This window comes from Pelmatolapia mariae, linkage group LG10_11 (genome assembly GCF_036321145.2).
Source record: "Pelmatolapia mariae isolate MD_Pm_ZW linkage group LG10_11, Pm_UMD_F_2, whole genome shotgun sequence".
Classification (NCBI taxonomy): Eukaryota; Metazoa; Chordata; class Actinopteri; order Cichliformes; family Cichlidae; genus Pelmatolapia; species Pelmatolapia mariae.
In genome coordinates, this window is record NC_086236.1 from 18867182 (window position 1) to 18882709 (window position 15528).

General features: G+C 40.8%; 2 protein-coding genes across 2 annotated transcripts; one reads left to right on the top strand and one right to left on the bottom strand.

The window, feature by feature from the left end:
* The first annotated feature begins 275 nt into the window (after positions 1–275).
* LOC134635325 (transcription regulator protein BACH1-like) lies at positions 276–7584 on the top strand. Its single transcript, XM_065471777.1, has 5 exons — positions 276–445; positions 583–832; positions 1462–2931; positions 3897–4103; positions 4205–7584. Exons 2-5 carry the CDS (start codon positions 599–601, stop codon positions 4433–4435), a joined length of 2142 nt encoding a protein of 713 aa, XP_065327849.1. The 5' UTR covers positions 276–445; positions 583–598; the 3' UTR covers positions 4436–7584.
* Positions 7585–8994: 1410 nt separating this feature from the next.
* rab38b (RAB38b, member of RAS oncogene family) lies at positions 8995–15040 on the bottom strand. Its single transcript, XM_063487578.1, has 3 exons — positions 14713–15040; positions 12865–13142; positions 8995–11483 (listed from the first exon to the last, which is right to left on the bottom strand). The coding sequence occupies exons 1-3, from the start codon at positions 14939–14941 to the stop codon at positions 11334–11336; spliced, it is 657 nt and encodes a 218-aa protein (XP_063343648.1). The 5' UTR covers positions 14942–15040; the 3' UTR covers positions 8995–11333.
* Between the last annotated feature and the right edge of the window lie 488 nt (positions 15041–15528).

The window sequence follows — 15528 nt, forward strand, 5'->3', positions numbered from 1 at the left end:
GGTACGTGTATAAAAGGATTTTCTGAGAAAAAAAACTGTTGGTTTACCAAACAGATCTGAGGGTGGGATTTGGTAAGGACGGGAAAACTGCTTGCTCATCCTTTATCAGCAAGAGTGCATGAGTCAGCGCCGCTCTGTTACACCCAGGGTTGTTACAACACACATAGGCAAGCACACAGACGCACACTCCCTCTATGCCTCCTCTCCCCCTCCTCCTTTCTCTCTCTCTCTCTCTCTCACACACACACACACACACACACACACACAGGCCATATGACTGAGTCAAGCTCAGTTTTTCGTTTGTAGCCGACTTGCGATAAGGATTTATGGGAAACATAGTCCGGTTAGACAGCATTCCATGTAGAAAAAACATGTGTGTTAAGCTTGCTGGGACTTAGTTACACACCCTAACCAGCGCGGAAATCTACTCCAGAGTAAGACTAAGGTAGGCATGCTTTCGTTTCTTTGTTTGTTGTTGTGTTGTATTTTATGAAGTAACATTAAAAGTATATTATATTGTTGTGTCAGAAGGGAACTGGTGAACTCTGACAGAGAGACTCTGTGTGTTTGCTGTACAAACAGATATCTATCGGTGGCCATGTCTGCCCCACGGTCGTCTGTGTTTACATTTGAGTCCACCGCTCATTCCTCCCATGTGCTGAGCTCCCTGGACGAGCAGCGGCGGCGGGACGTGTTGTGCGATGTCACGGTGGTGGTGGAGGGCCAGAGTTTCAGAGCCCACCGCTCGGTGCTCGCTTCCTGTAGCGAGTACTTCGCGCAGAGGATCCCCTCATTCACACAACATGGGGCAGTCGTCACTCTTCCCCAAGAGGTGAGAAATCACGTCGTGACGCCACAGAGGTCGAAATTATTACACATACACAAGCTCACGATAACAAAATGTTTTCTGAAAGTGAAGTGAGAAAGGCGCTTGTGAGGCTCGTTTCCTCACAGGTAGTCGCAGAGTTGGGAATTTGTTTGTTGTTGTTTTTTAAATAATAAATGAGACCGACTGTTGTTTTAAAACGCACGGGAGCGCCAACATATAATCTTTGTCGTCGGTGGACAAATCCATATAGTAAAGGTCAGGTCAAACCGGTTAGTGGCTAAATTTTGGTTAAAAAATCAGACCTAGAGTACTTTTTATTCACGTAAAACCTGTTTTCATTGACAGTCAAAGACTGTCATCACATTAACAGTTTTCTTTTTAAATGTAGTTTTCACAGATGTATTTTGGCCTTTCCTATTTAAAACCACAGCAACTCAATTTTCAGTCACATGTACTTCTTTCTAAGTTAATCCTTTTTGTTTCGTGAAACTTCTTTAGTTGGCATAAATCAATCTATTTTCACATGTGGACCTACAGTACTTTTCCCCTCATCGTCTACTCTTACAGGAAGTACAAAATTAGGCAGAACATGCTCTTTTTAAAAAAAAAAATGTATTTGACCTCTTTTACAGGTGACAGTCGCTGGCTTTGAACCCTTGTTGAAGTTTGCCTACACGTCCAAACTACTCTTTGGAAAAGAGGACGTCCTAGAAATCCGAAACTCGGGGGTCATTCTTGGCTTCAAAGACCTAGATGAGGGATGCTTTGAGTTTCTGCTCCCTAAGTTCCTCTCCACCACCGCCAAAGGCCCTCCTCCATTTAAGAGAAAGACCTGTTGTAAAGAGAAGAGCAAGCGACCGCCTTCAGAGGAAAACAGCAACACAGACTCTGACAGCGTATTGTTGGATGAAAAAGAAGTACAACCAGTTGCTGAGTCATCATGCCAGCGGGAAGTGGTTCAGGACTGTAACAAATCAGTGAACAACAAAGTGGGAAGTCAGAAGAGCACAGACACAAGTGCACTAGTAGCTGAGGGAACAAATGACAGTTTTATGCAGTGTCCAAAGTATCGCAAGTTCCAGCTAGCTTGCGGGAAGGACGCTTCTGTCACAGAGAAGAGTCAGGTCAAAACAGCAGGGGTCAGGAATGACTGTGTCATCTCTGACTTGCCGTGTTCCAGCAGTGCAAACAGTAAGAATGAAACCAAGGCTGAAATCTCTGGAAATTCAGTCTTAAGTGGCTACAGACAGAATAAAGGAGGGACTGATGAGCCATGGAAAATTCAAATGAATGATGGGAAGACAGAGAACTGCTTGGGCAGAGCAACAGCTCTTATGGTTAAGAAGGACACAAATGAAGGAGGGGGCAAATGGAGCGAGAAAGTACGAGAGAATGATATTGAAATGGACGAAGGGCTAGAGGGTGCAAGTGCAATCGCCTCCTTGGAAATATCCAGTGTCCAGTCAGACTCCTCAGAGTCAAGCACAGTGCTCACTGAGAGGTCATCAGGGTTAATGCTGCACCATGGCCCTCAAAGGGCCTTGAATGAGGGTCCTGTAATCTGTAGATCACCGAGGCAGGAAAGGTTTTGTATGGACATTGAAGAAGTAATAAGCCCTATTGTACGATGGCCAATCTCCAGTCAAAAAAAGGCAGAGGATAAGATAGAGGGGAAGAGGGTAGATAATACCTTTCAAGAAGCAAGAAAAGAAGGAAGCAAAAATGGAAGAGTAGCCTTGCCTGTAAATAATATGACTGTGGAGAAGGAAATGGCTGAGAGCCTGGCACGGCATTTGGGATCTGATATAGACCACTCTCAGCTCAACTTTCATGACCCAGAGGGCAGATGTCCCACCAATATAGGGGCCCGATGCCCGCAGAGCACATCTTTAGAGTGGCCGAAGCATAACACCCCCAAAACAAGCTGTCCCCTTTTCCAGGATCTAGACCAAAGGAAATATTCATGGAAAGGAGAAGGGCTGTCTGAGTGTGAGGGGGCATCTCAGTCAGGTGTGTCTTCCTTTAACTCGGGGGAGGACGGCGACTCGGAGACAGAAACAGAAGGAGACAGCGAGTCCTCCGCAATAGAGAGGGCCAGGCAGGTGAGAAGTTAAAATGAATCTCTTCTCTTCTCCTCTGTCCAGCCCTGCTTAGCCACGACACCTTCTTCTGTAGTTTATGTTGTTCAGAAACTGCACTGCCTTGAGAAGCATCACCACCGTGCCTGTGGGTGACTTCACTGTGCTTGTTATAGATACCAGTTTTTGGCACATTTTATCATATTCAAATTTGCTTTCAGGCAACAGAAAGGAGAGCTGCTGTGGAGGCTGGTTAAAAATTCACCCAGCTGCGTGTGCGTTGGGACCATGTGTATGCGTCCAACCAGCTGGTTCAGAGTCCAGTTTAGCTTACATTCACAGCTCAGCCTGTTGAGTTAGTAATAAGTGTGAGTCAAACAACAAGTCTGAAGAAGCTCTCAAGTCCAGGCTGACCACTTGGATTGGACAAATAAGGCAGTGAGTGTGCAGACGAAGCTAAGGTCATTTCAGAGGAAAAGCTTTTATTTATAGTAGATAAAACAGTACATGACTGATACTGTTCCAATATTTCCTGTCCCAGTTTAGCAGCAGCAGGGTTTTTAGAGTTAACAATTAACACCTTGGTAAAAATGTAACTCCTTGTTCACTTTTTTTTTTCTTTTACACAACTTACAGAAAGTCCCACAAGGGACTTTGAATAAAAACAAAATAAATTCGATAAATTAAAATTTGCAAAGCCACAAGAAATACACACTGGCCGTAATCATTTGATACCAATAGAGAAACAGTTATGTTTTTTCTGTGCCATCCTGTTTCTTTGTGGGTGTTCCCATACTCGCATGTTATCTAACTTCCAGCTTTCTTTGTTTATTTATCAAAGCCTTTTGTAAGACAAACAGAGACAGTCCTGTGTTGTGATGTTGCGTAAAGATTTAAAAGTATGTCATTAAGGAACACTCTTTGTCTCATTGAGAAACGATGTCATGTAACATTTTCTTCTTCTTTTTTTTCCTGCTGGGTTTCTTCAGGTGCAGCTGCCATTCTCTGTAGACTGGCTAGTGGAGCTGAGCCGAAACGACTTCCAGCAGCTGCTAAAGCAACATGCCTTTACGCGTGAACAGCTGGACTTTGTCCATGATATGAGACGACGCAGCAAAAACCGCCTCGCAGCTCAGCGATGCCGCAAGAGAAAACTGGACTGCATATATAATCTGCAGTGTGAAATCAACAAGCTGGTAAGTATGTTTTGTTTTGTTTTTTTTAATCAGTAAATTTATCCAAAAGATGCTCTCGGTCGTGCTAATTGGATTGTGTGTTTGGTGTATGTGTATTACAGAAGACAGAGAGGGAGAAACTGATGCTGGAGAAGAGCCAGTTGAGCCAGCTAAAGTTGAAAACGTGTCACAGTGTTTCTGCTTTATGCCAGAGGGTCTGCAGTGAAGCAAATCTACAGCCAGAGCAGCTGCAGGTGTTAGCCAAGTACACCTCCCCAGACTGCCCTCTGTCCTCTTTCTGTCCTCACATAGACACTCTTCTCTCACAGCATGGGTTGCCACTCCAGCCATAGGTGTTCACTGTGGGTTTTTCTGTGGGTGTTGAACAGTATATGACAAATGAGGAAGCTCCATGAAGTTCCAGCAGGGACACAGTCACTGGACAACATTGACTTTAGATACAGAACAAGCACACTGATATGGTGGAATGATGCGATACAGGGTGTCAGAGGACTGCGGCTCCTGAGGTTTTTTTTATTTCAAACTGATTTTGAAGCCTTACTGTAACCCTTCTCATACATTATCTGAGGGCCTTTACTGTGTATTGTGGGCTGTGTGCAAGCTCCAGTATGAAGCAATGGCTTTGCCAAGTACGATTTTAATTGTAATCGAAAAATTAATTTGCAAATAGAGGACCACAATCAACTGCATTTTTATTAACTACCCTTTGATTGCCAAATGTATATCGAGTGGGTGGGAATGTGTTCCTTGTGTTTAAAATCATTTCGTTTGTCCACCGGTTAGAAGTCCTTCGATGGTGTGCTGTAGCAGATGGGTTTTTTAACACTGTAAATAGCTTACTATAGTTGAATGTCTGGGGAAGCAAAGCAACACAGTCAGGGAGACATTTATAGTTTTAACCGTAATCGAATGGGGACATACATTTGCAACATGCCTCACTGCCTGACTACCTCAGGATGACGTGTACATACTTTACAACACAGGTCTCAGGTGTGAACAAGACTATTTGGCCAAAATTACCTCTTGCAGAAGGTGTTGGTTCAGCCCTCTTACTCAGAGTTAAACACACATCAGCATTTTGCACCAAAACCACGCTACTCAACCAACAAAACAAAAAGGACTTGACATAGTGTGGCATGTTTACTTTTTGTCTGGCTCTCAGTTTTCTGGCTGTCATTGTGGTTTTATATCATCCGCATTCCACAATGACACAGCTCTTTTAAACTACAAACGCCTCTCACAGTTTTACTGTAACTCAGTGAAACACACCTCAGGAATTTTAGCTGAGTCTTTAGCTCCACTGCGGGAACAAAGCATGCCCATCTGAGGAAAGGGTGGAATTAAAATAATTGAACCAGCCTCCATGTTTGTCTAACCTTTCATTAAATGGAAATATTGTAAGTTATCCACAGCCGATGAAGTTATCTTTATCGTTCTTATCTAAATTAATGGAAAAGATCAATAAGCACGCAATAAATAACGCAATGATAGATTCAGATGTACAAACCGTTTTATGGTTGTCTTTTAGACTCTATTCTAGCAACTGCACTTTTTTTTTCTCTATTCAGCATTCAGGTTATTAATCTGCTTTTCTGTAGCGTTTAGCATTTGTTGCTTTGCGGCTACTCTTCTGGTTTTTCTGTTCACCATTTGCTGTTATTATATGTTTGCCATTTATGAAATTGTTGTCACTCATAATAATCACCTGAGCGTAGCTGGACTTGAACTGATTAGTGTAAAATTTGATTTGAACAATAGTGTAAATCAGATATGCTGAGTAACCACACTGCGTTTTCGATGACTGTAAGCTTTGAGGGACAATGACAAAACAATCTTTTGCTTTCTCTTTCAAGCTGACTGCACACTGCACAAGAAATGCGCAATAACTTAGGTGTGTATTGCCCTCTAGTGGCAGTATGTGTGTTTATGCAATCATTCCACTAAGTACAGACGAGTAGTTTGTACTACATTGAGCTCTTCTATTGATTGTGTGTGTTTTTAAGCCATGTACCAAAAGTACTGTTTCTTTCTATGAACTTTTGCAAATGCATTCCCGATTTTTCTTATTTTTAGACCATATGTAAAAACAAAACAAAAACCCCCAATATTAAACTGAATAAAGAAGCATAAAGTTTCCCAAACAGTAAAATATGTTTCTTTGTCCTTCACTTTTAATCCCAAAAAACATCAGTAACGTTAATGAGATGTAGTATTTCTTAGCATGTATGACAGATAGCTGAGCTCACCGGGTCTTCAGAGGACTCATCTTTCAAATTGGACAGACATATTAATGATTTATTACTACACTACATTGTTAATATTACTCCATTTAAAATGTAGACACTCTCTACCACTTTGTCTCACCTCTGTGCTTTTTAATCTCCTGCCTGATCTTCCTTTGTTTTCCCCTCTTTCATCACTGCCCCTTTTCCCCTTTTTTTCTCTGTCAGGAGGCTGATTTAATTAGCAGCGTCTTTATGTCATCTCTTAGTTTTCTTTTATGTGAGCAAAAACAGCACCATGTGTGCTGGATGACTACAACACTGCACCAAGGTTTTTTAATTGCAGTAATATCAGTCATTCTCACAGCTTACTCAGGGTGAAAGAATGTATGAAATTGGGCGCAAAAGGTCAAGTGGGTTAATTTGGCCAAATTGATTGGGTGGGAACCAACAAACGATAAGTTCCAAGGGCTTAAAGATGAGGAAATCACCTTAAGGCAGGTGGTCCTTAGCCTGGGAAAGATTTGCTGGTATTCACAAAATGTGATTAAGTTCAAAATCCAGTCATTCTCGAGTGGCTGCACTTTTCTTTCATTCTTTCTCTTTGTCTGCAGAAATTGGACAGCTTGGAAATGCACTGAATGAGTCATATTTGTATATGACCCCAGTTTATTGCAAGTAAAGTTTAGGATTTGTATAATAATACAAATGTAATTCATATGAACTGTTTCACTTCTCGGTCACTAACTGGTATCTGTGAGTCTTCAAGTAAAAGCAGCTGCAATGTGCCTAACGTTACAAGAGGTGGCTCCACATGAACAATTCTTGGCAGTGACCACAGGGAGAAAGGCACTGTCAGATCATCAGACCAAGTCATTTTTATGATCTCCATACTTGTAACTGATTTATCAAACTTGTCACATGAGATTAATTAAGGTAGCTGGTTGTGTGCTAATAAAGTACAGAGCAATCTGTTGTAATCAGTGTGAAATTTTAAATGTTTTTTTTAAAGCAGTTCAGCGTGTCTGTTGGTTTACCTGCACTGACTCCTTGGTAACCTTTTGTTGCTGTAACATTTAAGTGCTGTGTCTTTTCGATCTTCTCTTACTACCAGCTTCTCTCTCTCTTCCTGTCTCACAGAGAATATATGGACATTTTCTGTAGGTGGTTCTTTGGCAGAGCCCAAGAGCCACACAGTGTGCCTTAATGTGCTCATGATTCCAAATTCCAGAAATCAAGAGGTAATCTACCCCATCTCTCATCACACAATGAGTTTAAACTTTAAGAATAAACAGAGAATGAAATAAAAATTGCCATTTGTTTTATTTTGAATGCCATATTTTGTGACTAATCCTCAAACAGCTTTTCAGTGATTCATTTACAGATTGGTGACAAATTAAAGGAAAAAACAAACCCTGACCTGTTTACAGTCGAGGCCTGTTTTGCTATTTGGGGATATTTTTCTGGTTTGATTTGGGATCTTAACCATCCTAAGTGACAGAAATGCCATGCTGTGTTTCTATCCTGCCCCCTGACAGTGCAAGACAGGACAAGAAGGGTCAAATGAATGGTATAAATATGAAAATTTAGATGATTTAGATGTTACAACCTTCCAGAGTTAGACAATCCTCTTCACCATCACCATCAGAACATCAATTGGAGAACATAAGATTTTTCAGGACACCTGCACAAAGTATTTTCCTAAATAAAGAATTGTGTTGCTGGAGGTTTCATAGAGAAAAAAATACAAACCATTTTCATGTGTTTTGGACCTCCCCACAACTCCAGCAACACTGGTCTCAGCTAAAGATAGCTATAGGAAGAATATTTAAGATAACAGTTCCCTTTTCTTTTGAGATCTTATATTTACGTTTAAGAGCAGATACACTGGATGAGTTTGAAAACAAATATCTGTACAAAATATAATTGACTCTGACAAGAAAATGGTTGGTGAAAAACTCCTTCACTTGAGGACTGGATTGCTGTAGTTCACGACATTTACATGATTGAGAAGCTGACATTTATTTTAAGACAGGAAGAGGAACAGTGTTTAAGTCTTGGGGATCCTGGATTGACGATGTATTATCATTTAGAGCAGATACTTCCGCTCTCTACTTGCTAACCTCCTCAAAGTTATGTTAATATTACCTTATTTACTTACTTTCTTCATTGGTGTTGGGTTTACATGTGTTACCAAAGAAAATTATAATGTGAAAGCTGTTGTGGTGTGATCTAGCATGTACATCCCTGGTTCCAAATAAAAATTTAAATAACAACAACAACAACAACAACAAAAAGATCAAATAGGTGTTTATCCTTTGGAAAAATACATTTCCATCCCTAGATTGCTGCTTCGCAGATTTATAGACAAAAGACAACTGAACCTCTTCTGGCTGGAAGCACATGGTAGCCCAGTGACTTTATCTTATTTTGTCCTTTGTCACTTTTCTGGAAATCCTTTGTTTCGTCAACGTACAACTTGATGGTTTTCAGATGACTGAGCTCTAAAATGCTTTGATGCTTTCTTGGTAAGGATGCCTTAACATGCCACAAGCAGATGACCTAATCTTCTAAACCCTCGGGCAGAGATTAATCAACAATCATGTGGCTTCCTTATGAGAATCTTAGAGTCCTGATTCAGCCTTACACACACACACACATACACAAACTCAATGTCTAATATTTATTAAACTAATAAAAGTTAGACACTGATTTTCTGTTCACTGTCTTACAGTGGTCATCAGAGTGATCAGAAAATAAATGTTTGTTCCAGGTTAAAGAGGATGAATAAAGTCATTATTTTATGAAGTTTTATGAAAGTGTTAGAAAAACAGATAACATGGTTTATACGTGTTAAATGATTTCACAGCTTTAAAATAAATACACAAGTACAATCTGCACACAGCATAACAACTAAAGAAGTGATGTTAAGTCTTTCTTTACTTCTCAAACACACCATACAATGATTTCTCACAGCACATTTTCCTGTGCCTGTAAAGTGTAACGCTGCCATTCTGATATCATATGAGAGATGCATGATGTCAGACGCTCTCATGATGAGCTAAAAAATGTGACATTTTTCTGTGGAGAGGCCATTGTTTAAATCCACCCTTGTGCATGCTGTAAATAACCAATAAAAACTCACACTACCACATGACACTGCCATATAAACCTCAGTCAGCTATGGAAGCAACCTCCCATAGTACATTTGCAGAAATGCCAACAGACCAAACAATTAATTTAATCCAGATTAGTGGGCTGATCCAGATCAGGATATGAGAGCTAACTTAAATTTATATCAGGTCAAATCCTTTCTGTCTTAATTCACAGAAGAAGAAGAAAAAGAATGGCATGAATTTAGAGGATAATACTAGCAAGTAGTACAAAGGAGCAGGCTCAATGCAAGGCTACTGGACAATCAGGTTAAGTACTAAATCCCACGGTATGTAGCAGATACTGTATACAGTATCTGCATAATGTACCTAATGTATAAAATGTAAATCAAAGAATAGAAGAAAGCAAAAGGAAAAAAAGCAGAAAACATACAAAAGAAAAACTTCACATAGCTAAGCTAAGAGAGTAAAAAACACAGTGAAACAATAAAAAGAAGAGGAGAACAGGAACAAGGATGCAGAGATTACAGACATCTGCCTATATGGGTATGAGCGTTGATGTGTGCCTGCAAACAGAGAGAAATAGCTTCACAAAGATGTTGGAGGATACTCCAAAAAGACTCCAGTTACCATGGATACAAGGGGTTAGGTTCCGATGAAGAAAAATTACATACACAGACACTTAATAATCACTTCTGATAAAAGTGTGACTCAGGAGGTAGCGTGGGCCAAACTAACACTGTGAAGTTTTGGTAATCGGAAACTGACGGTTTGGTCCACGGCTCCAACTGAAATTAACTGAACTGTCCTTGTGAGTAAGATGCTCTGTGAGTGTAGCTTGTAGTGTAAGGCACTATGAGAGATCAATAACAAAGCAGTCCATTTACCATTTAGATGTTATGAGCCTAAAACCCAGTGTTCAGCAGTATGACAACCACTCCCCTACTATTGACAAAGACATATGTCTGGGAAATCTTTGACCACATAAACTTGAATTGCTCCAGCACGTCTGTTCCATGGCCATAAAAGTCTGCTTACGCCAAGCAGGCTCCGGGATGTTTGTGTGCCTAAAATATTTCACTCCACTTCTTTGCAGCTTCTTGCCACAACCAAACTGTTACTACAGATATAACCAACAAATTAAAGTTCGTTAGTTGTGTGACAGATTTGAAGCAGTTTATCTTGGTACATTACCCAGTGTTAAATACTCAAAGTTAATTATATAAACAACCTATTTGATTTAGAAAAAAAAAAAGTGCAAAATTCATATCATTAAAAAATAGCAACAAAAAAAAAAAAAAAAAAAAAAATGGGATCCTCTGAAAGAGGTCAGTACTGTTTTCTTTGGCTAGTGCAGAATAAAATTAAAGATGTGTATTTGCATTGAGTCCTTTGGGTGTGTTGCATCAAGCATATCGGGAGAACTTTCATACTATTCATGAGGTGAAGATGTTGCCAGTCTTTTTCAAAGCGAGCTGTTGTTGTAAGAGTAAAAATTAAATTAGGTTAAAAAAAAATAGGCAGAGATGACCAGAGATTTGTGTCTATGCTCTCTGGCTCAACACACCACATCTTGACGAAAAGCACAGACAGCAGTGTTATTTCATTATTCCGGCAAAAACTTCACACTCGCAGCATGGCACGTTACAACAAAAAGTGTTAAATAAATGAGCAACTTCAAGTGACTTCAGTCTGCAAGCTTTGGTTTGCTCCTCAAAAGCGCAACAAACTAAAATGTTCAACTCTAGTTTGGACCAAAGAGCCTAAACTGTTCCAGTCGTTTCATAGTACACACCACCACTGCTCCCCTTTCCTTGTAAGATTCAGATGGCTTTGCCTCTTAGTCCTGCTGTGCATCCATTCTTTTTCAGTTCTCACACTGATCTGTCCTTTCATTATTTCAAGCAGCCAGAGCAGCTCATCTGCCTGTTGGAGTTGAGCTGCGGCGAGATGGTGTCGGGTACCACAGTTTTCAGGATGTCGTTTTCTGTGGCCATGATGTGCTTGACTAGGAAGTTCGCAGCTTCACTGATGTTGAGATTGTCCTATATAAGAAAGAAGAACTCATTAAAACAATGTCCCAGTTTTACTAACCTTGTGTCAGAACACTAACAGAGCATTAGAAGCATTTACATGATCCCACCTTTAAAAATGTGACCAATCGGACTGCTTTTACCGTCACAGAAACACCATCATGTATGTACGTCTTTAAATAAATGCAGTAAACGTTCTTCTGGCTGCTCCACATAAGGGGTGGGTACATCTGTTTGTATAGTCTACCTCTGACACTTCTGGGCAAATCTGCACCTTATAAACTTTGACCTTTCAGAATGTCGAGTCTTGATGCCACAAGCAGCTCCAACACGTCAGTGTCAACAGCAGATGTGTAAGTGAATGCAATATTAGCAGAATTCAACGCAGCAGCATAAAAGTAAAACAATTTTATGGCGTTCTTCTGGAAATGTCGACAAACACACCGAGTACTGAGCGTGAACATTTTATTTAAACCTAGTAATTTAAATGGTCAAGATCGCAGAACACCAAATGCATGTATATCATAACTACAGCAAATTATATGGTGCCTAAAACACAAATTATCCAGCACATTAAGCAGGTAGAAAATATATATGTTATCAAACTGAGGTTTTATAACACCCACTCAAGAACAGAACTGAAAACAGTGGGGTTTTGATTGGAAGTAGAACTCCCCGTGATGTGGGAGTTTTTGAACACCAGACAGTTAACAATAACTTATGGAATTTCTTCTAACCCTGCACTGTAAATGTATCTCATGAGCATATAAAAGCCCAGTTAGCTCTATGGAGATGATCGTTTCTGACTAAAGTGACCAGAGTGTGACTCAGAGATGGCTGGGACTCTTTCAATCCTAAACAGTGCTTATATTTTGAGAAGTATCCCTAGTTGCACTCTTGCTCTGGGTTGTGTTTGTTAAATGGTTGCTCTGGGCAGCAACTCATTACCTTAGTTTGACTTCTCTTCTGACACTCAGGAACAAAGCTAAAAAAAAAAAGCTCTGTTTCAGTCAGATAAGACTATTTTAAAATGACTGACTGATTAAAGCAGCACAATATAGTCAGCAATTGGCATCTAGGCTCTTGGCTCATTATTCCCTGCAAATATTTTATATGTAAAATTAGGGAGAGATGAGTCAATATCCCCCAGGGCTTACAGTTGGGTGCTATGGTGCTGGTGGAGAAGGATGCAGGGAAGCTGTGGCTACATGTTGGTGGGAGAGATGAGAACTATAACAGCTTAAAAAGACTTCCAATAGGAAGGGTGTGTTTGTTATATGATGTTAGGAAAATGAGGTATGTTCTGTGTTTGTTTAAGAATCTGTTTCATTCCATACTTCGGAAATGACTAGCAAACTGTAGCAAACTTATTATAACTGTACTTTGGTCGCACCTTGGCAGAAGTCTCAAACCAACCGACAAAGCCGTGGTCCTTGCAAAACTGGTCCATTTTAATGCCATTGTTGGTCAGCTCCCTGCCCTGGTCACACTTGTTGGCCAGCAGCACGGTGGCGATGCTCTTTCCATTAGCCAGCATTAATTTAGAATCCAGATCTTCTTTCCACTTAACGACAGCCTCAAAGGTTGTTGGCCGTGTCACGTCGAACACTATGAAGGCCCCCATGGCTTCACGGTAGTACACTCGTGTCATGTTCCCAAAACGCTCCTGACCTGTGATTCACAAACACAGACAAACAGGGAGATTCATTCATTCGTAAGACAGCGTTGTTGTTGCCAGCATCAGATCCAATGACAGATTTTCATTGTTTTTCCTGCATGTTTGCAGCAAAACAACTAATACAGCTGACTGCAGTCAGCAGTGCCTGCATTCCCATGAAACAGCACATTCCTGTAGTCTTACCATCATGTCGCACATAAACATATGGCCAATGTGACTGCTTGATTTGCTTAATTTAGACCTGCAGTTTGCAAGTAGGCTAAAACAGCATTTATCCCTGTACGCATGTGAAAAGTCTATATGGATGTATGTGGGTTCATCTGTGCTTGTGCAAGAAATGAAAATTAGGTGCTTGAGGAGCAGGTTAGCTGTCAACAACACATTCCCTCGGGGATGCGTGTTTTGCTGTCTAATTTGACTTGTTGGTCCGGAACAGAGCGCGTAGGTGTGTGCATCCTGCTTGCTGTGCAGGAAATGTCCTCTCAGCAGAAAAGTTAATACTAATGGATGAGAGGCCACTTCTGGCTTTAATAAAAGCTCTCTGAGAAAGATAAAGTGTTGCCATTTGCATCATGAGTAAGGGGAAATTGATAGCTTCCTCCTTTCGTGCAAGGCTGTATATAAATAATTGCCATTGTGTAAGAGAAGTCACAGACAGACATGTGTCACATTTGTCACTTGACAAACTGTCGTTCAGTAAGCCTACGGTGCTCTTTAAAGTTTTGCATGACTTCCAATCAAAGCATATGAAATGTATTCCCCACATGATTAAAAAAGGATTAATGTTTCACTCCTCAGTGCCTATCTGCCCATCTGGATTAATTCAACCAGGTAGACAAACTAAATCAGATGTGACTTACTATATTTACTTGACCCTGACATAATCATTTAATTTAATGAAGCAAAATTAAACCCATAAGGCATGTACCTCTGTGTGTGTCTCACTTTGCTCGTTGTGACTGAGTAAGGTGGTTTTGTTTTTTATTAGGGCTACAAAACACTCCTGTAACTCCTTTAAATCTCCCTCACATGGCTCTAATCACATGATGCAACATCATACCTTAAATGAATGACTGAACAACAGTGTGCTGGTCTTCTCTAAGCAGTGTGTGTGTGTGTGTCAGAGAGAGAGAGAGAGAGAGAGAGAGAGAGAGAGAGAGAGAGAGAGAGAGAGAGAGAGAGAGGACGTGGGTTGTGTCAGATACCAGCTCTCCACAGTGACAGTGCATCTCTATGTTGTGAACGTTTCATAAATATAGAAGAGTCATGCCTCGTTGTCACTTAGAAGATAAGTGTTATCTACCCAAAGGATCTTTTTTTCAGGAACTAAGCAGTACTGCTACAAATTTTCTGACTTTTTCCTCCTCCACTAGTTCTTTTACATTTCATATTTTAAAATACCAAAAGGAGGAAAAATGTTGTAAACGGCGTACAATACAGATCCCTTACACCCCCCATTAAACTTTTGTGGAGGAAAAGCAAGTTGCCAGTTTATTTGGCCTGCTGTCACACCTAAAGACAGATACAACACGTAACACACACTCAGCTTCTTCACTGCCGTACCTGCAATGTCCCACAGCTGGAGCCGCACCGTCTCTGAATCCCAGTTTAACACTTTAAGGGCGAAGTCAACTCCGATCGTAGCCCGGTAATTAGTCGAGTAGGTGTGGTGGACGTAGCGCCTGATGATGGAAGTCTTCCCGACCCCCAGGTCTCCGATGACCAGCACCTTATACAGGTGCTCTTTCCGGAGACTCTGCATACCATTGGAGTGTGAAGGATAGTTGGTCATTCCACCTGCCAGAGCTCAGCAGCGGCAGCAGTTCTCAGTAACTTTGACCTGGCTCGAGTGCAGTTTGAGTGCGTTCCTCTGGTCTCCTGCGTGTGTCTTTCTCCGCCCTCCCTGTGGGGGGAGTGTGTGATTGCTGTGGGGCTGTGTTTGGGAACTTGTGACCTCGCCTCGCCACCCTGAGGAGACGTCAGTGAAGTAACAAGACTTTGCGAGTGTCTGTACTGCCCCTTTATACAACGGGTTAACCGTTTACGTGCTGGCATCACAAGTTAGTCTGACCGTTTAAATATTAACGAAACTATAAGCACTAACTTAACAAGAGCAATACCCGAATCTTGCTCTTAAAGAAAACAAAAATTACACAACAGACACTGGTGCTGTTTTGTATTGCGGTAGGGTAACTGAGGATAACTTTTAATTGAGAACATCACGGTGTTCTAAACATGGACCAGCCAAGGAACAGAGGTGGATAAGTGAATCTGTATCAAAAATACTTTTAGTGATTAGTTTTAGCCAGTTAACAGAAACACAGATTTATTCTGTAACTTCAAATTTGAACCACATTTGAATCGGATATTCATCTGTTT